Source organism: Mus musculus, chromosome 12 (genome assembly GCF_000001635.26).
Source record: "Mus musculus strain C57BL/6J chromosome 12, GRCm38.p6 C57BL/6J".
NCBI lineage: Eukaryota > Metazoa > Chordata > Mammalia > Rodentia > Muridae > Mus > Mus musculus.
Window position 1 is genome coordinate 69,629,514 of NC_000078.6, and position 20,688 is coordinate 69,650,201.

At 40.5% G+C, this 20,688-nt stretch overlaps 1 protein-coding gene across 2 annotated transcripts in view; it reads right to left on the reverse strand.

The window, feature by feature from the left end:
* Sos2 (SOS Ras/Rho guanine nucleotide exchange factor 2) overlaps positions 1-20,688 on the reverse strand; it is a 98,092-nt gene that overhangs the window by 45,753 nt on the left and 31,651 nt on the right. For both annotated transcript variants that reach the window (NM_001135559.1, XM_006515635.1), the window contains exons 4-7: positions 18,939-19,103; positions 10,541-10,747; positions 6,069-6,212; positions 2,547-2,657 (exon numbers count right to left, since the gene is read on the reverse strand). In NM_001135559.1, coding sequence (NP_001129031.1) covers positions 2,547-2,657; positions 6,069-6,212; positions 10,541-10,747; positions 18,939-19,103 — 627 coding nt within the window. The remainder of the gene's footprint in view (positions 1-2,546; positions 2,658-6,068; positions 6,213-10,540; positions 10,748-18,938; positions 19,104-20,688) is intronic.

Below are 20,688 nucleotides of genomic sequence, written 5' to 3' on the forward strand. Positions count from 1 at the left end.
TGATTATTAACTCTTTGTTTTGTTTTGGTTTTGACATAGGAAACAAAACCAGGGTTTTTATACATTACATTATATTAAGGCTCTACCACCAAGCTGCAAACACAGCTCAGACTTCCTAATAAAATAAAAACAAAACAAGAACTATGTTCTTGGTGTGTTTGTGTACCAGGTTCTTAGATGAAGGCTGTCAGGTAATTTTTACAGTTTATATGAATTATACTTGACTTTTAAAATCACAGTTTGAAGTAAACTTTTAAGAATTAAATGAAGGGCTGGAGAGATGGCTCAGCAGTTAAGAGCACTGACTGCTCTTCTGAAGGTTCTGAGTTCAAATCCCAGCAACCAGCCAGGTGTGGTGGCACACGCCTTTAATCCCAGCACTCGGGAGGCAGAGGCAGGTGGATTTCTGAGTTCGAGGCCAGCCTGGTCTACAGAGTGAGTTCCAGGACAGCCAGGGCTATACAGAGAAACCCTGTCTCGAAAAACAAACAACAACAACAACAACAACCAAAAACAAATCCCAGCAACCACATGGTAGCTCACAATCATCTGTAATGAGATCAGATGCCCTCTTCTGGTGTGTCTGAAAACAGCTACAGTGTACTTACATATAATAAATAAATCTTTAAAAAAAAAAAGAATTAAATGCAATTTTTATTCTATATTGATGGATTTCTGAGGATAGTATATTAGAAGCTAATGAAGGGTATTCACATTCAAATTGGCAGAGAGAAGACAGTCACTTGGATTTACACGTTAGATTTGAGTCAGGTGCACCTGTACACACCTGGGACCCTGGCTACTCAGGGGGTCAGATAGATTATAAAAGTGAGGCCAGCTTGTGCTGTGCAATATAGTTATACCCTATCTCAAACACAGAAATGAAAGAGGACTGTGAATGCAGCTTAGTAGTAGAGTATTAGCCCAGCAGATAGGCCCCAAGTCTCTAAGAACACGAACAGACACACACACACACACACACACCACACACACACCACACACACACCACACACACACCACACACACACACACACACACACACACACACACACACACCCCACACACACACACCCCACACAGGAGCACGAGCATTATGGCCTAGAAACATACCAAGCAGCACATAGATGCAGGTGAAGCCCAAGGCCAGCACAGGAGCACTGAAGCAGAAATTAATGACAGAACTTGGGAAAAACAACACTCAGGGAGACTAAAAAGAAACCAGAGGACTGGAGAGATGGTTCAGTGGTTAAGAGCACTGACTGCTCTTCTGGAGGTACTGAGTTCAAATCCCAACAACTACATAGTGCCTCACAACCATCTGTAATGTGATCAGATGCCCTCTTCTGGGGTGTTTGAAGACAGCCACAGTGTACTTATATATAATAAATAAATAAATAAACAAACAAACAAACAAATAGATAAATAGAAAAGAAAGAAACCAGAGATGGCAGGAACTAGGAGAAAGAGCATTATGGGAGCCAAGGGACAGGAAGGGGATTAGCAAATACTACCTAAGTAAAATACTCCCTGGACACGGCAAGTAGGTTTTGTCCCAGGTGCTGTAACTTGGTTAGGACACAGGAAGAACTGAAAACTTGCACGAGGACAGCTGATTGCACAGTGAAAAATGAAAGAAGAGCTCAAGTGATGTAAAGTCTGTGCACATATTGCTTGTCTTAGGAGCACACAGATCTGACCACAATCCTGTGCTAGGAGGAAAGGGCCATTCCTGAAGACGTTCCCATAACTAACAGGCAGTCAAGGCCGGCCATGCCAGCAAAGCCTTTGCTGTTAATGGTGGTAGAGTGTGGCTGCAATTCTCTCTCACTCTCCATATTTTCATCTAAGAAACATTTAAACCCTTTTATAATGTATTTATCTCCTTTGAAAAGAAGATCTCATTTTATATTTGGCGGGGGAGGATGTCCATGGATTCCAGAAAAGGGGTGTTAGGTCCCCTGGGGCTGGGGTTACAGTCAGCTCTAAGCCACCCGATGTAGGTGCCAGGAACTGAACTCCCGTTGTCTGCAACACCAGCAAGCACTCTTGAAGCTGAGCCATCTCTTAAACTTCTTTTAAACAGTTTGACTGATATATCCCTGTCTAAAATGTTAGGAGTCCATTGTCACTAAGTGTGTATGGTGCACATTAAGAACTAACTGGAAGAACTAAGACAGAGGCTGCTTTTCTGAAAGCACCAGGACTCGAGTTAGACCCCAGCACTCATGTGAAGAAAGCTGGGCACAGTGGCCTATGCTTACAGCCCCAGTATTTGGGAGGTGAAGAGGTGGGTCCCTAGACTTGCTGCCCAGCCAGCCTAGCCTACTTGGTATATTCCAGGCCAGTGAGAGACTGTCTCAAACAAAAAGGTAGACAGCACCTATAGGAAGTTGTATCCTACCTACACACACACACACACACACACACACACACACACACAGAGTTTTGAAGGACTGATGAAAAATTTTCCTACTTTCTTTAGAAAGATAATAAATTATTTACTTATTTCATAATAAAAATAATAAAAACACTGAATTCAAGATTACCTGAAAATGTAGAGCGACTGCAGGTCTGGCCATCAACTTGCTGAAGTGGTCATTAAACTCTGGTGCAAGAATGTCCTGTGATAATGTTTCATAGGGATCAAACGCTTGCTCCTGTTTTTAAAAAGTGTAATTTGTTAGGTTTAAGGAAAACATATTTTATACTAATATAACACAAATGACTTAATGGCAATAATCTGTTCATGCTTCCAACTAGGTCTTATTACTTTTCTCTACTCAGGGAAAACAACAGTTATGGCTACAAGGGGTACACTTTTTAAAATATTAATCATGGACCTTAAACAATAGAGAAGCAGTAACAGGCCTTAAGACTAAATGACTGATTTTATGGTATCCAACTATTAAAATGCATATCATTTAAAGTTATTTCTGTGTAAAGAAAGCTATAAATGCAAACTTGCCTAGGTTGAAATAAATTTACTAAATGGTACTCTTAAAGAAAGCAAAATCAATATCTTTGTCTTATTTACAGTTTCCAAAATTATGAGTAAATACATAGTAAACTAACAACACAGAAACTGCTTAAACTGTCTAATCTTCATGTTTATAAAAATTCCAGTTATCTAAGAATGATTAATAATCCTAAAGTTTAGTTAGATCTCAGAGATTTATTTCCTTTCTGTATCTTCAGAATACAAAACAGGAACTGGAAGATGACCCAGAAGTTAAGAGTAACGGCTGTTCTTCCAGGACCAAAGCTAAGTTCCCAGCACCCACATGGCGCTATGATCATCATATTGCCAGTCTCAAGGGATATTACATCCTCCTCTGGCCTCCTCAGGCACCAGGCACACATGTACTGCACTGACGTACATGCTTACACATAGACATAAATAAATACATTTCTTAAAGAAAAAATATCGGGGGTTTTGTTCTGTTTTTATGGAGGGGAAGATAAACATGTACCAACATGTTTTAGCCGACGCTGAGAAATGAGAAGCCCTGTCCACTGCTAGGAATGTTAAAATAATACAGCCCATCAAAAGCAACTTGTCAGATCTTCAAAAAATAAAATACAAAAATATAAGTACCACATGAGCCAGTATTCTCATACTGAATTATATCCCCAGTACCTGAAAACCCCAAGCATTAAGCACTGTTCTTAAAAGTGAGAATAACAAGCGAGACGCATGCTGGGTATTCCCTCCGAGAAATGCTTCAAGAACAGAAGTGTTTCAGAGTTTAGAGTTTTGGGGGGCGGAGTCTCTCTAGCCTAAGAATCCAGAATGTCCTGCAAACCCACATTAGTGAGTGCAGGCCCTGAGTGCTGGATCTCAGAACGTGTCAGACTTTGGATCTGCAGCTTAGGGATGTTCTAACTAGGCAGGGCATGTGTCAGAGCATCACTTACTCAGAGGAAGGAATGATGTTCTGACGTGCACGAACATCAGGAGAGGGTGCTATTATTGTTCATTGGCAAGTTTTTGTTTTTATTTGGGATGATGAATTATTTTTGGAAATAAACAGTGGTTATGACCATATAATATTAAGAATTTAGGTATTCACAGAAGTGGATGCCCACAGTCAGCTAATGGATGGATCACAGGGCTCCCAATGGAGGAGCTAGAGAAAGTACCCAAGGAGCTAAAGGGATCTGCAACCCTATAGGTGGATCAACATTATGAACTAACCAGTACCCCGGAGCTCTTGACTCTAGCTGCATATGTATCAAAAGATGGCCTAGTCGGCCATCACTGGAAAGAGAGGCCCATTGGACACACAAATTTTATATGCCCCAGAACAGGGGAACGCCAGGGCCAAAAAGGGGGAGTGGGCGGGTAGGGGAGTGGGGGTGGGTGGGTATGGGGGACTTTTGGTATAGCATTGGAAATGTAAATGAGCTAAATACCTAATAAAAAATGGAAAGAAAAAAAAAAGAATTTAGGTATTACTGAACTACACATTTACAAGTCATTAAAATGGGGTTGGTGGGATGATTCAGCAGACAAAGGGGTTTGCCACCAAGCCTAATGATTTAACTGGCTCCTGGGACCTGTAGGGTAGGAAGGAGAACCAACTCTTGCAAATTGTTCTCTGGTGTCCACATGCACATACATACACATGCATGCATGCACAAACACACATGCACACAAATAAATAAATCTAATAAAATGTGGTCAACATTCAAATGTCATTTTCTTATATATTCAAAATTCAAAATAAAAATAATACAACATTTTTAGAAGCGAAGTACCTTTTAGGGCATAGCAAATTAATGAGACCATAAGTTGCTATCAAATATAAAATAGGTTATTATGAACAAAGGGTGAACCAGGCACTGGGACTCAGGCCTGTAATACCATGCTCAGGAGGCCAACACAGGAAGACTAAATGTTCAAGGTCAGAATGGGATACACAGCAGGACTCTGTGTTTCAAAAATCAGAAATAAAAGCAAGCTAATACTCAGTAACAAAATGGACATAATAAAAATAATCTCTATTTTCAGAAGATATAGGCAGAAATTATGGAAGTCCGTGGTTTTTGTGTAAGAGATCTAAAAGCAACACTTTTAAAGAGCCAATCTCCACAGGTAGGAAAGGACCAGTGAGTATGGGAAGATGTCCAAAGAGGACATATAAGAGGAAATATAAGAACAATATATATTCTGGTACATAATGATACATAAATAATATATATTTACTAACATGGAAAATATAATAAAATGAAAAACATAAAGCAAGAGAACATTATTCTTGTAAATATGCACATAGCTCTATAAAAATGCACAGGGAATATTTACTAAGGATAAATGTAGGCGCCTGGAGAGAAGCTTAGTGGTTAGGAGGATTCGCTGCTATTGTAGAAGACTGGGCTTCAAGTCTCATTACCCAAATTGCAGCTCACAACTATCTGTACAGCCAGTCTCAGGAGATCCACACCCTCTTCTGACCTCCATGGGTACTGCATGTATGTGGTGCACAGCCATACATGCAGGCAAAACACCCATACATATAAAATAAACAATATTAATAAAAGGACAAATTTTATGTTATAGTGGTCATCTTTATATTTAATTTTGAACAATTTTAAAATATATATCACTTTTATAATTTAAAAGAACAAAATGAGAGTTTACTTCGAAAGAAACCTTTTAATTTTTAAAAATGAAGTCTAAATTTCCCAGTAGCTAGAGAATAATATGAACAAATTATTTCCTTTACCTTAAATGTACTTAGTATTAAATAATTCCTACATATTATTACTTTAGTATGTGAGCTTTTACACTAAATGCTAGCATAAGGACACTACAAAGAAACTCTCAGTAGCTGGGCATCAGAACACTCTTGCATCTTAGCTACCCAAGAGGCTAGAGCATCAGTAGTGAGTTCAAAGCTGCAAACACAAGGTACTGCTAAAGCTACAGGCAGCATAACTGAATCTGGAGTATTTTTTAATAGTAGTCAACAGTGCCTTTAAATTTCACAAAAAAAAAAAAGTTATGAAATTTCTTGATACAATTTTTAGGACTTTAGTGACAGTTTAAAGTGGTTCTATATACTTACCTCTGCTAAATCTTCAAAACAGCTACCAGCTAATGGATGAGGACTACTTTCATCTGTCATTTCTACTGTGTCTTCAATTAAACCTAAAAGTTTCACAGTCAATTCATGTATATCTGAAATGTTACTGAAAATCTTTTCAATTTCCTAAAAAAGAAAAAACAGTTAAGGCATATAAGAATCATGTTGACACATTCCTACATGATATGGGAGCAGGCTGAGGCACCTGAGCCAATAACTGTTTACTGCAGAAGACGACCTGAGTTCAGAGCCCAGCATTCAGTGAAAACCAAATGGGCTGGTGTGCATCTGTGACCCCAGGATAGAGCAACAGAGTCAGGTGATCCCTGCTGCTCATGAGCCAGCCAGCCTAGCAGAATAAATGAGCTCCAGGTTCACAAACAGACCTGTCTCAAAAGGAAGGCGTTAGTCAGACAGCTTAGCAGGCAATGGCCATTGAGCACAGCCATCCGAGTCCCATCCCTGGACACAGACAGTGAAGGAGGTCCTACAGGCTGACCTCTGACCTCCGTGTGTGTGTGTGTGTGTGTGTGTGTGTGTATGTTCAGTAAAAGTCAATCATGAATAAAAAGGCAATTTTTAAGAATCTCTTAGATCAGAGATAGTAAATAAACTAGAAAATATAAATTCTAGATAGCTAGAATTCACAATACTCAAATCTTATACTATAAACATCATAAACATTTCTCTCTATAAAATAATCCTAGCATTTGTGTGTTTTGAATTGGCTAAGATGTTGACAGAATGAAGGTTTTAAAGCATAAGCTAATGACAATAGCTGATCAGAATGGAAATAACTCCTAGATATAATTTGGTTGTTCAATTTATTGCTCACATTCTAGATTTTGAAAGGAACTAAAGATGTCATAAAATTGCAATGCTTGAATTATTATGTTTAGGTTAAGTCATTAGCACTGTATACACAAACAGATCATATTACTTACTATCCGTTAACTCAGTCCTAGTATCTTGTAACGGGAATATAATAGGCTATGACACATGACCAACCTACATGTTGTCTCTTGGCTCTAATTATGAAACATGAGTATGTTTGGCCTTTGTCCTGGGGTTCTTTTGATGGAGTTCCTAAAACCCTGGGGATTCCCCTCCTGAGTTTATGCTAACAAAGTTACTAAGGGTGAGGATTAAAGGGATGGCCTGATCTCTCTGCTCACTGACTTCTGGAGTAGGGTAGAAGACTGTAGTCCAAGTTCTATAGACTCCCGAACAAGGTTGATCAGCTTCTGAGTTGTGCATACGTGGAGTTGCTAGGCGCGTGGCTTCTCCGGACAAACATGGAAGCTCTAACTCTCATACCTGCCCATCTTTCTCTTCACTGCTGCTGACTTGTATCCCATAATTCCTTAACAAACCAGTCAACTTAAGTATGTCCCTGAGTTCTGTAAGCCACCTCAGCAAATCAACTGAACTCAAGGAGGAGGTCATAGGAACTTCAATTCTAGCCTACTGGGCCTGAGCCTTCAGCTACAGGACGGGACACAATGTCTAGCTGGGTAATATCAGGATTAAATTAATTGATAGGATACTCTGAGGTTACTCCCTGAAGAACGACTTAGTGTGTAGGAGTCAGAGGAGACACATATATCATAACAGTTTGTTTTTTTTTCCTTTTACAACATGTTAGATGAATGATCATAGATTAGGATGCTCATGACAATCAACCTCTGACAATGTTTCCCACGTCAATATAAGCCCTTGACATGGATTTCTTTTTAAATTCTATTGATTTGCTTATTAGGTGATACCAGGGATGGCAAGGGAAGTGTTCCTAGCATTTCTACAGCCCCGGCTTCACACTCGCTTACGAGACAGTGCCCGCACAGCCCCCTGTATCACAAATGAGAACAGCGGTACCAAAGAGCCAGAGAATTTGCCATGGCTACATTTCTTGTAACTGACATCAATTTTAGATTATTTATTCATTTTCCAACATTTGGAAAAAACTATTCTCTGACCTTAGATGGTCTTTAACTTAATAGTTTACAGTATATTCTATGTGGGAAAAAAGTTTACAGTAGCTACAGAGATGGAGATAAAAGGTTCTTTCTTTGATCCTTCAGTATAATAGAAACTGTCTATCAAATCTGTGTTAATCCAATGAAAAGGAACTGGTGGGATCCAGGAAAGGCAAAGAGATGACATTAACCAATTACATTTGCTCCTTTTATTCTTCATACTGTCACAGAAAACCAGTTTACAGTGTAATAGAACTCAAATTCAAGCTTAAGTGTGATAATTAATTTAACTAACTCATCACTACTTTACACTGGAAAGGCAGAGACAACGTCTGCCCTAGCTGTATCACATTTATGAAAGCTAAACAAAATTGAACCAGGCATGGTAGCACATGCCTTTAATCCCAGCACTTGGGAGGCAGAAGCAGGTCAATTTCTGAGTTTGAGGCCAGCCTGATCTACAGAGTGAGTTCCAGGACAACCAGGGCTATACAGAGAAACCCTGTCTCAAAAAACCAAAAATAACAAAAAAAAAAAAAAAAAATTGAATGATACTTAAAAAAATCCTGACTACAGTTAGGCATATCTAGCAGGAGTCAGCAATATTATTAAACTAAAAATTCATGCAGAACAAGTCAAGGTCAATTAAAATATCTTAAATTATCATTTGAGTAATTCCTATGGAAAAGAATAAGAACTGTGAGTCCTGAAGCACTCAGGCAGTTGTGCCTGGTTATTTGTGTAAGTTACTGTGGTAAAGAGTCTAGGAGGCAGGATGGAGAGATGATTCAGAGGTTAAGACACTGACTGCTCTTCCAGAGGTCCTGAGTTCAACTCCCAGCACCCACGTGGTGGCTCACAACCATCTGTAATGGGATCCGATGCCCCCTTCTGGTGTGTCTGAAGAGAGCCACAGTATAGTAACACACATGAAATATAAAAATAAATCTTAAAAGAAAAATATGAATTAGGAAAAGGTACGCTTGGCGGTGGTGGCGCACGCCTTTAATCCCAGCACTTGGGAGGCAGAGGCAGGTGGATTTCTGAGTTCGAGGCCAGCCTGGTTTACAGAGTGAGTTCCAGGACAGCCAGGGCTATACAGAGAAACCCTGTCTCAAAAAACCAAACCAAGAAAAAAAAAAAAAAAGGAAAAGGTACAATATACAGAGAGTCTATATATTAACATGCACTCTTCTGGTGTGTCTGAAGACAGCCATAGTGTACTCATAAAATAAGTACATTTCATTCATAAAAATAAGTCTTTATTTAAAAAAAACCAAAGAACCTAAGAGGCATAAAATAGTTAAGCTCAAAACTAAATATTTTTAAAATATAAGTCAAACACACTTAGAGAAAAGCAAACCATTTTCTGGATGGTTTCTGTAGCTGGATTCCATAGGTGTGACCTGGTTTTCCTTTGTTTACTTTGAGACAGTATTTCACTCTGTAGCCTAGGTAGGCCAGCAATGCCAGTCCTCCTGCCTCTGAATCCTGGATTCTAGGTCTATAGGCATGAGGATCCACACCTCAGGGACTGGCTTTAGACGCTAAGGGGGAAAGAGGGCCAAGGTCGATTGAATCTAGGCCACTCAGCCCATGGCCATCCTGTCTGCAAACAGAAGACCATTGCTTTTGATTCTTCTCTTGGGGTTCTTATAAAATGTTCTCGTGTAAACGTCCTGCTGCTGGGCCTGGAGAAATGGCCCAGAGATGAAGAGAACCAGGTGCTTTTCTGGAGGCCCAGGTTCACTTCCCAGCACCTACATGGCAGCTCACAACCACTTATACCTCCAGTTCCAGGTCCTCTGTGTCCTCTTCTTTTCTCCGTAGTAACAAGGCATATGTGTGGGGCACAGACACGTGCAGCCAAAACACTCTCACGCATAAAATAAATAATTTTTTAAATTAAAACAAAATCTTCAGTTAGCCGAGCTTGGTGGGACACACACACACACACACACACACACACACACACACACACACACCTTTAATCCCAGCACTAACAAGGCAGAAGCAGGTGGATCTCTGTGAGTTCAAAGTCAGTCTGGACTACATAGTAAGTCCCAGGTCAGTCAGGGCTACACAGTGAGGCCCTGTCTCAAGCAAACAAAACACCACCACCATCACCACACTCTATAAAATTGTTAATTGTCCACTGTAAAAGCTTGTTGCCTTAAAGCAGCCACCAGAAGGCAGGGAGCAGAAGCCTTTCTAGACCATTTTCTTTGTCATTCCAGATGAGTGACTACATCTCCTTACATCTGATGAGACGGTTACTGTGAAATATCATCCCAGTGAAAACTCCTTCTCTTGAGTCTCCTGTCACTGAACTTTTATCTGTATAACAATTTGGATGGTTTTAAAGCTCAGAGATGCATAGTTTTATATAGTAGTGGGGTAAATAGCACACTAATATGAATTTTACCCTGCTATTTGCTTGAGGGATATGCACAGAATTAAAGTACCCAAAGTACTTACAGAAGGCTTGAACAACTTTCTGTCCAAGAGAAAGGCTTCCCGGAACACTTTAATGATCATATTCAGCTCCCGTAGATACTGTCTTTCTTCTGCAATTTCAGTCCTGACGAGGTCATAATAGTTTAGCTCACCAGAAGAACAAGGCTCATCTTCACAGAGAGAAACCAAGCCTATATCATCATCCTGATCGAACATGTCCATCAAAACCTGGAAATTGCAAATCACGAATATAGAGTTACTTTCCTTCCTTTCGCAAAGCTGTCTCAAAGTACTTGCAACTAAAATATTATTAAGCAATAAGAAATGTACATGGCACGCACAGATTTATATTAGGAAATCTATGGAAAAGTCCGGATGAGAAATGTTCAACTGGCTATAGTAAAGTCATTATTTCTGGACTATATGTATCTATGTATTCGTGTGCATATGTGCATATAACGTTTACATGTCCCTCTACATAGGTGCATCTAAAAGCAAAAGGAGCACACTTTAGGGAAGAACAGGATAAACCACAGGTGACAGTTCCACTACCTAGGCCTGTGATCACAGGCAAGTATTTGTATTTATGAAAGTCATATTCTTTATAGGTAAAACTCCAACTAATACAAGGATTGATGATGCCTAGCAAATAATTGGTATCTAATATTCCTTGATGCGTTACCCCCCTCCCCCAAAAAAAGGCAGTAAGCAGTTGGTTGTAGTGAGGAAAAAGGAAGGCTCATTATAAAGGCAGGTGGCCTATGACAGTGTGGAGCTTTCTAAGGCACAGCACTCTCATGCAATACTGCATCACAAAGACTTCCTATGAAAATCATATGTGTACTAAACAAACATTTTCTGGTCATTATTACTTTGTGCATATGTATTTGTATGCACACCTGTGCACATGTGTGCAAGTGTCAGCCAATAAGCAAGACCATTCATAAACCAAAAGCAATGGCAACAAGGTGACTATATACTTCAATAGTTTTTTTTTTTTTTTAATTTGGACCTAGTTAATTATATATTTAAAACTGATTGAAACGTATTGCTGAAAGTTCAGGAAAGGGTTATAAAATGGCTTGGTAGGCTAGGCAGTGGTGGCACATGCCTTTAATCCCAGCACTTGGGAGACAGAGACAGGTGGATTTCTGAGTTCGAGGCCAGCCTGGTCTACAGAGTGAATTCCAGGACAGCCAGGGCTACACAGAGAAACCCTGTCTCAACAAAACAAAAAGAAAAACAAAAAGGCTTGGTGGTTAGGAATGCTTACTGTTTTTGCAGAGGACCCAGGTCTAGTTCCTAGCGCCAACACCAAGTAGCTCACAACCCCTGTGACACCAGCTCCAAAGGATGCCTTTAGCCACTCTGGGTCCCTGTCTACACATGGTGCACAGAAACTGATGTAGGTATACATATACATATACATATACATATACATATACATACACATATACATGTTAATTTTAAAAAAGGGTTCAGGATGTTCCAACTAGTAAGAAAGAAACATGCTCCACTATGTTCATAGCAGCCTTATTTATAATAGCCAGAAGCTGGAAAGAACCCAGATGCCCCTCAACAGAGGAATGGATACAAAAAATGTGGTACATTTACACAATGGAGTACTACTCAGCTATTAAAAAGAATGAATTTATGAAATTCCTAGGCAAATGGATGGACCTGGAGGGCATTATCCTGAGTAAGGTAACCCAATCACAAAAGAACTTAAATGATAGGTACTCACTGATAAGTGGATATTAGCCCAGAAACTTAGAATACCCAAGATATAAGATACAACTTGCAAAACACATGAAACTCAAGAAGAACGAAGACCAAAGTGTGGACATATGTATCATAGCTGCATATGTATCAAAAGATGACCTAGTCGGCTATCACTGGAAAGAGAGACCTATTGGACTTGCAAACTTTATATGTCCCAGTACAGGGGAACACCAGGGCCAAAAAGTGGGAATGGGTGGGTAGGGGAGTAGGGGGAGGGTATGGGGGAACTTTTGGGATAGCATTGAAAATGTAAATGAGGAAAATACCTAATTTAAAAAAAAAAGGGTTCAGGAAAGATATGAGTGGGGAAGGGGACACATTGGGGACACCTGAAGGAATGGGAGGGAGGAGCTGGGGCTCCTGATAGGGTTCGAGGTGCAAACGATCAAGGTGCAGTTCTAGGGAATCTAAAGCCATCTTTTGAGCTTTGCAGGTACCAAGCACATACATACAAGCAGGTAAAATACTCACACACATAAAAATAAATATATTTTGTTTTTTTTAAAAAGGGAAAAGAGCTGTCAAGATAGCTCAGCAGGCTGCTGGTGGCCAAGCCTGACAATGAGTCTGGTCTCCAGAACTCACATGGGGGAAGAAGAGAGCCAACCTCACAGGTTGTTCTCCGACCTTCACATGAATTACATATAAAAACACTAAACAATTTTATTATTTTAAGAGTTCAGGTGGAAAGAAGAAAGGTATATCCTTGAAAAGAAAGTCCTGTTAGATGAGAGAAAATTATGATAATTAAAGATAATATTCATTCATTCAGTAAAATGTCTGCCTGTCACCAGAACTGCACCAACTCTTGGTGAATTACAGCAATAAATAAAGAACCCACCTTCTTGCCCTTGATGGGTGTCACTCAGGAGCGTTTACAGCTTCTTAGTTCTCCCCACTCACCTCCATTGCTATACTGCTTTTTGTTTCAGCTTAGTTTTTCCATCTGGTTTTGTTGTGCTTTGCTACTTGAGAGATCTAATACTCTCTGACTTCTGTGGGCACTACCTGTACTTACATACATACAGGATAAATATTCATAACCCTTCAAAACAAATGGTGTGGCTCCCAAAGGCCGTGTGTTATAGACCTGGTCCCTAGCCATGAACTGCTGGGAAGTATGGACTCTTTGAGAGGCAGGGTCTTGTGGGGATAAATCACTGGCAGAGTATGGCAGACGTGGGTACTGGACCTCACACTCTGCTCTCTCATTTTGTGTCCTGGACACCATACAGCAAGCAGCTCACTTTGCCTTGTTCTCTGACCACAGTCCAAAGTACCAGATGCACGCAAGCAATGACGGGGTCCACATCAGCCTTTCTTCTCTTTACATTCATCTTTTCAAGGACGGTGTTTTGTAACATTAACAGAAAACTGAGAAGGACTAACATGATATAGCACAATCCTTAACTCCTAAGTTTAAATGTTAAAGGGGTCAGGCAGGTGCTGTGTAGTGTTTCTTATATAAGAAACAACAAAGCTCAGGGCAAACTGGAAGGCACATACACCAAAAATCAAAGTTTACTGTTCAATACCAAGTATTTTCTTTTTGAAAAAAGTCTGAAGTCTAGATTTTTTAATGTGAGTGAGATCTGTAAAATTTGTCACTGCTTTCAACTTACTATCACCAACTTGCCAATACCTTCGTATCACTCCCCAGTCCTGCTGCCACTTAACTCATACGTCCTCCTCAGTCTGCTCACTTCCCCGTATTCCTGTCTAAACTATCTTCCTCACACAGTCAATCCCCACTCATCTCTGCATCACTTAGTGCAAATGAAAACCTCACACAGATTTCAGAGCCTCCCTGACTCCCACTGCTTACTAGCAATCTCCTATCTTCTATGCAATACCTGCCTGACCCCTTTAACATTTAAACCCAGGAGTTTGGTATTGTGTTATATTATTCCTTTTCTCAGATTTCTGTTAATGTTACAAAAACTATCCTTGAAAGGATCAATGTAAAAAGAAGAAAGACTGATGTGGGCTCACCGTGAAGGCTTGCTTGCACCACAGAACTGCACTATTTACACTGATATTTCTGTTCATGTCTTCCCTAATTAGACAATAGCTGTCTAAGGATTTAAAAACATGCACACACAAAAAAAGTGTTTGCTTAAAGGGTTTGTATATGTGCAAATGTTACAAACTATTCTAAAGGCCCAATGACTGCAGGAGCTAAAAACACAGCACAATAGCTAAGCAATGAAGGCGCATGCCTTTGATCCCAGCACTTGGAAGGCATGCAGGCAGATGTCTGAGTTCTAGGCCAACCAGAACTATGAAGTGAGTTCCAGAATAGCCAGGAAAGAAACCCTGTCTCAAAACAAAACAAAACAAAACAAAACAAAACAAAAAACAAAAAAACCCAAATAAACAAACAATCCTGCACAACACAAAGCATTTCTGAAGTCATGTTCAAAACAAGAACAAATAAGCAAAGTCAAGCTGGGCATGACAACAATCCTACAACTCAGCGATTTCCAAGACAAACATGAAGCTATCTTGGGAATTTCAGTTAAACCTTCTATCAAAATAAAAGAAAAAGGACTAGCGATGTGACTCTGCTGCAGAGCTTGCTTAGTGTGTGCTGGCTCAATTCCTAGTATTACAAACAAACAAGTGATGGATGGATGGATGGATGGATGGATGGATGGATGGATGGATGGATGGATGATAGAGAGAGAGGGAGGGAGGGAGGAGGGGGGCACTGAAACAGACACAATATTACCATGCAAGGAAAAGACAGATAACCCAATTCCTACCATTAGGCTAACAAGTTAAACTTCCCCAGAGAAGCACCCTCCCTCTCTCCCATGGGAAGCAGCAATCTCCCTTAGCATACGTTCCGCTCTCAGGGTATAAACCCTTTCCTCAGTAGTGACCGTTACTACTGAGATGGGATTGTTCTCAGTAATCTGATGTGCAGAACACTTTGTAACAGTCAAATACGACTTTTATTTTTAAATGTAAAAAATATGTTCTCTTTTTTTTGTCTAGAAAATTAAACATCTTTAGAAATCAACGGATTTCTCGAATGGTTATTAAACATATGGTCTATGAGCTCTTGGAACCCATTTAGATTTATAGATCATTCCGTGTCAAATACTCTCATTAACTCATTCCCATCACCAGAATCACAAATACAGTTATTTGCATGTTTAGCTAAGCACATGACTGTCTCTTGTGACAAACAAGAGACTGTGAAAAGGAAGTCTGAAACCGGGATCAGCAAACTACAGTATACATGCCAAATCCTGCCCACTCTCTATTTTCATGAAGTTTACTGGCACACAGCCCATGCTCATTTGTTTATAGCTATTTTTGCTACCAGAGTAGAAATGAGCAGTTGCAAGTGAGCCTGCAACAGCTACCACCTCCCTTTTGTGGGTTCTCGGGGTTGCTGCTGTTTTATCATTCTGAAACAGAGTACTAACACTCAGCCTGAAGTTAGCTGAGACCTGGCTGTGGACAATAGGTTGTCCTTACTTGCAGCAATCCTCCTGTCTATGGCCCCTGAGTGCTCATATTACAGGTGTGCACCATCATACCCAGTTTTTGGCTGGCTCTTTAAGTACATCCTGCTCTTGAAGTGGACACAAGGTAAAACAAGAAAAGTGGTATGTTTTAAACCTAGATGGAAGTCTTTAATTTGTTTAAAATCCTATTCTTTAGCCAGACAATGGTGGCTCATGCCTTTAATCCCAGCACTTGGGAGGCAGAGGCAGGCGGATCTCTGAGTTCGAGGCCAGCCTGGTCTACAAAGTGAGTTCCAGGAACAGCCAGGGCTACACAGAGAAACCCTGTCTCGAAAAACCAAAACCAACCAAACAAACAAAATCTTAATCTTTTTAGATATTTTTATTGGGCAATTTAAGTTTCTCAAACTTATCTATACTTTCAAAAGCTGGATAGGATAACTAAAATGAATTCGAGAATTTGATTTTTTAAAGTATCTTGATTGTGATAACTTTAGAAACAATATGAAAATTTCTGTGGTTAAATTTGAGTTATGCTGATAAATGTTTAAATCTATAGCATGAGTTGAAGAAATCAAAACCAAAGAGTATCTCAGTTAGAAAAGTCCTAAGGAATTCAGATGTCTGCCACCTGGAGTAAGCAGGGTGACAACGGACGGAAAAAGTTAAACTCAAACTGTCACTGAGGGCAGGTAACATCAAGGAGCGGCCATGTGGTAGTCAGTCACTACCATCCCTCAGGGACTGTTCCTGTCAGCTGTACTTTACTCTCAAAATCACTCAGAATGCGATGGGGTACTTCATACTATTCTTCTACCTTTTCTATCAGCTTAAGTCACTTTCAAAGTAATAAAAAGTATGTAAGCTTGATCTTAGAAGTCAATATAAAAATGACAAATTTCTACAATGAAATGAAAGTGGAAAAACTCAGTTTTTAAATTACAGAGTAATAGATCTCAACTACAGTTAAAAAAATAGTTTTTCCAAATAATACTGCAGCTTGGGAGTCTAACTCAGGCTATTTAAAGCTCTGCAAACACCAGTGTTCTCTAAAACTTCCTAGTGAGTCTCACGTGCAGCCAAGGCTGACAACCCCCAGTGTGTACTGGGCCAGGTGCTGATTACTGCCTCTGTACCCTGGATCCACTGGTACACTGTTTACGTCACACTGTCCTGAGTTCCTTGTCTGCGACATTCCATCTCCCACTAGCACACACACCCTTAACATGGGGGCTTCTGCTATCTTCCCCAGTGCTGTGCTTCCCTTGTTCAGGACCAAGCTCTTCCAACGGTGCTCAGAAGATGAGAAATAGGAGGAGGACAAAGAGCAAGGGAAGGAAGAGGAAGGAGGAACGGAAGACTGCCTGTTCCTCAAGCAGCCCTTAGGAACAGGAAGGATGACTCTGTAATCAGAAGAACGGCAACAGAGTAATCAGAGGGCAGGAGCTTTGTTCTGAGCGGTGCCCAGGTCCTACCAAACTGTCTTAAGATAGCAAAGCATGGTCTTCAAAGTTACTAATACTTAAAACTCCAGAAACAGCTCTGTGTGTTCCCTTTGTAAAAATAAAAGACTCGGGCATGTGTAATGGCTCATGTCTAGAAATCCCAGCCCTCCAGAGGCAGGAGGAGCTCATGACTGACACCAGACTAGGCAGCCTGAGTTATATAGTGATACCCTGTCATTAAAAAGCAGGAAAGGGAAATAACTGAATAAAATAAACATTACTTAAAACTACCTTTCACCAACTGATTGGATAGATCCCGACACCTCAACCCTCCTGTATACAAAGCCTCCTGATGGAAACGGAGAACTCTCCTCCCTGCCATGATGCTCAACTCTAGAAATTCCAGATTCTGCAAAACCAGTAATTTTCTGTCTTCCAGCATCAGGAATTACAAAAGTTACTAATATACTGCATGGCATGAATATACACCCCTTCAAGCCCAATAACTGGGAGGCAAAGGCAGGGGAACTTCTATGAATTCAAGATCAGCCTGGCCTACGAAACAAGTTTCAGGCCTGCTGGGGATGCATACTGAGACAATGGCTTTAAAACAAAAAGCAATAACTGGGGCTGGAGAGATGGCTCAGTGGTTAGGAACACTGACTGTTCTTCCAGAGGTCCTGAGTTCAACTCCCAGCACCCACATGGTGGCTCACAACCATCTGTAAAGTGATCAGGTGCCCTCTTCTGGTATGTCTGAAGTCAGCTACAGTGTACTTATATACATACATATACATAAATAATCCTTAAAAACAAAAAGGAGAAGAAAGAAAGGGAGCCCTCCATTAAAAAAAAAAAAGCAATAAGCTAGTTTCTTCATGTACTGAAAACCTGAGGCCCAGTGTGATGGTGCGTGCTGATGGTGCATGCTGATGGTGCATGCTGATGGTGCATGCTGATGGTGCATGCTGATGGTGCGTGCTGATGGTTGTAGCATATTAGAGCCTAAATCAGAAGGATTTTAAGGGTGGTCTCAGCTATACAGTGAGTTCAAGGCCAAGCTGGGCTACTCAGTGAAATGTGTCTCAAATAAGCAGAGCAAGGGAGATGCCTGAGCAAGTAAAGATGTGTGTTACCAAGCCTGGTCCCCTGATCCCTGGTGGATGGAGACAGGATGCCTGAGAGGTGTCACCAGCTTCCACAGGTGCACTGTGTGCGTGTGTAAAAACAATTCCCAAATAAATAGCATGGATAAATGTAAAGAAACCGAAGGCAGAGCTCAGTGGCAAAGCGCCTGTCAGGCACATGCAGAGCCCTGGTTCTGATTCCTAGACCACAGAAGGGACTATTTATATCATGTTTCTAGTACTAGCTTTTACTCTATGTGAAATGTGGGAATTTAAAATATAAAAGTCCTGATAACCTTAAAAAAAGAAACTACCTTCATCACCGCTAATTTTAAGAGAAAAACTAAGCCGGGGTGGTGTCGCACGCCTTTAATCCCAGCACTCAGGAGGCAGAGGCAGGCGGATTTCTGAGTTTGAGGCCAGCCTGGTCTACAAAGTGAGTTCCAGGACAGCCAGGGCAGCCTGGTCTATAAAGTGAGTTCCAGGACAGCCAGGGCTACACAGAGAAATCCTGTCTTGAAAAAAGAAAAAAGAAAAAGAAAAGAAAAACTAATGGCATATAGAGTCACTACTTTTTAACACTTACCTTATCTGCACACATGGACACTTTAATGTCTTGCTGAGATATTTCATAATGCCGGATATTAAAAACATAATTACCAGCCAATTTCAAAATATCTGCTGAGATATACTCCAATACAGCCACAATGTAGAGGGACACATGGTAGTCCACTTTATACCCCAAAACTTCCTGTTTAAAAAAAAGTAAGAATTCAATTCCAAAACAAAAGTGTTGTGAAGGATCAGTCAAATGCTTGAAACCCTGCTTAAGAGCTCAGGGGCCTCACTGTGAAGCCCTTGCCTGACGAAAGCAAGGCCTAAGATTGCACTGTAGCACTGAAAGAAAAATTCTTCTGACATTTTTACTCATAAACATTTAAAAGCAGAATATCTCAATATATGGCTGTCAAAGGACAGTGGTTCTTAACCTGTGCTGTGACCCTTTGAGGGGGGGGGTGGTCAAACGATTCTTCCATAGGATCTCCTAAGACCATCAGAGAGCAGATATTTGCACTACAATTCCTAACAATAGCAAAATTACAGTTATGAAGTAGCAACAACAATAATTTTAGGATGGGGGGGTCACCATAATATGAGGAACACAGGGACACAGTGTTAGGAAGGTTGAGAACCACTGCCGTAGGACATAAAAGTGACAGCTGATCCTAGTATTTTTTATCTTACCAAGAAGAAGAGGAGGTGGAGGGAGAAGAGAAGGGGAAAAGGAGAAGATCTAATGTAATAATGGAGCCTTTCATCAAACATTAACCAGTGATTCTAACAGGAAATCTTGAGCTCTGGTTGTGAGGTTTACTCTCCCTCATCCTCCCACCCATCCCACCTAAGCCCTCTTTCTCTTGCTGTTTAGGAAACAAACAGACAAACAAAATAAGAAACAGAATTTTTACAAAGGCATCACACACATACATACATACACACACACACACACACACACATACACACACACACACACCATAAAAAGACAAAATCAGAAAACATACTTATACAAACAAAGGACATTTCACTAAGCATTATCTTTTAATCTCTGTGGTCTCCTTTGCATGAGTGTCTCTGTGTGTGTGTCCAGTGCGGACGGGCAGGTGGGTGGGGCTGGGTGTGTGTGTTTATGTGTGTGTTGGCGCTGCTTAGTCCGTCAGCTCAATAGGAGGTATAGGAAGAGGGAACCTCAACCAAGAAGAATGCCTCGACCAGGTAGGCTGTAGGCAAGTCTGTGGACTATTTTCTTTATTAATGATTGACACAAAGGAGCCTAACCCAGCTATCCCTGGGCAGATAGTTCTAGGTTGTATTTAAAAGGGGGTGGGGCTAAGGAAGCCATGGAGAACAAGGCAGTGAGCAGCACACTTCTTGCTTGCGGCTCCTGCCCTGGCTTCTCTCAATAATGGACTGTAACGCATTTGCTGACATAAGTCCTGTTCTCGCCAAGTTATTTTCTGGTTGTGGTGTTTATCTCAGGAACAATAAACAAACTAGTATGAGGGAGGCTACTGAAATTTCTACCAAAAGCATTTCAAAGCTATACGCAGCAAGCATATTCTCTAGATTATTTTCTAGTGTCTTTTTCCAATGTATACAGGTTAATTTTAAAACACTCAGTGCCATCTGATATTACACTTTCTTAATAACAAAACTGAGAATCAGGGTCTACCACATTGGAATCGGTAAGAGGTAGTTGTCATTGAAAATTGAAAATTCCACAAGGTATAATATTGCTGTTACTAACTGTGTGTGTGTGTGTGTGTGTGTGTGTGTGT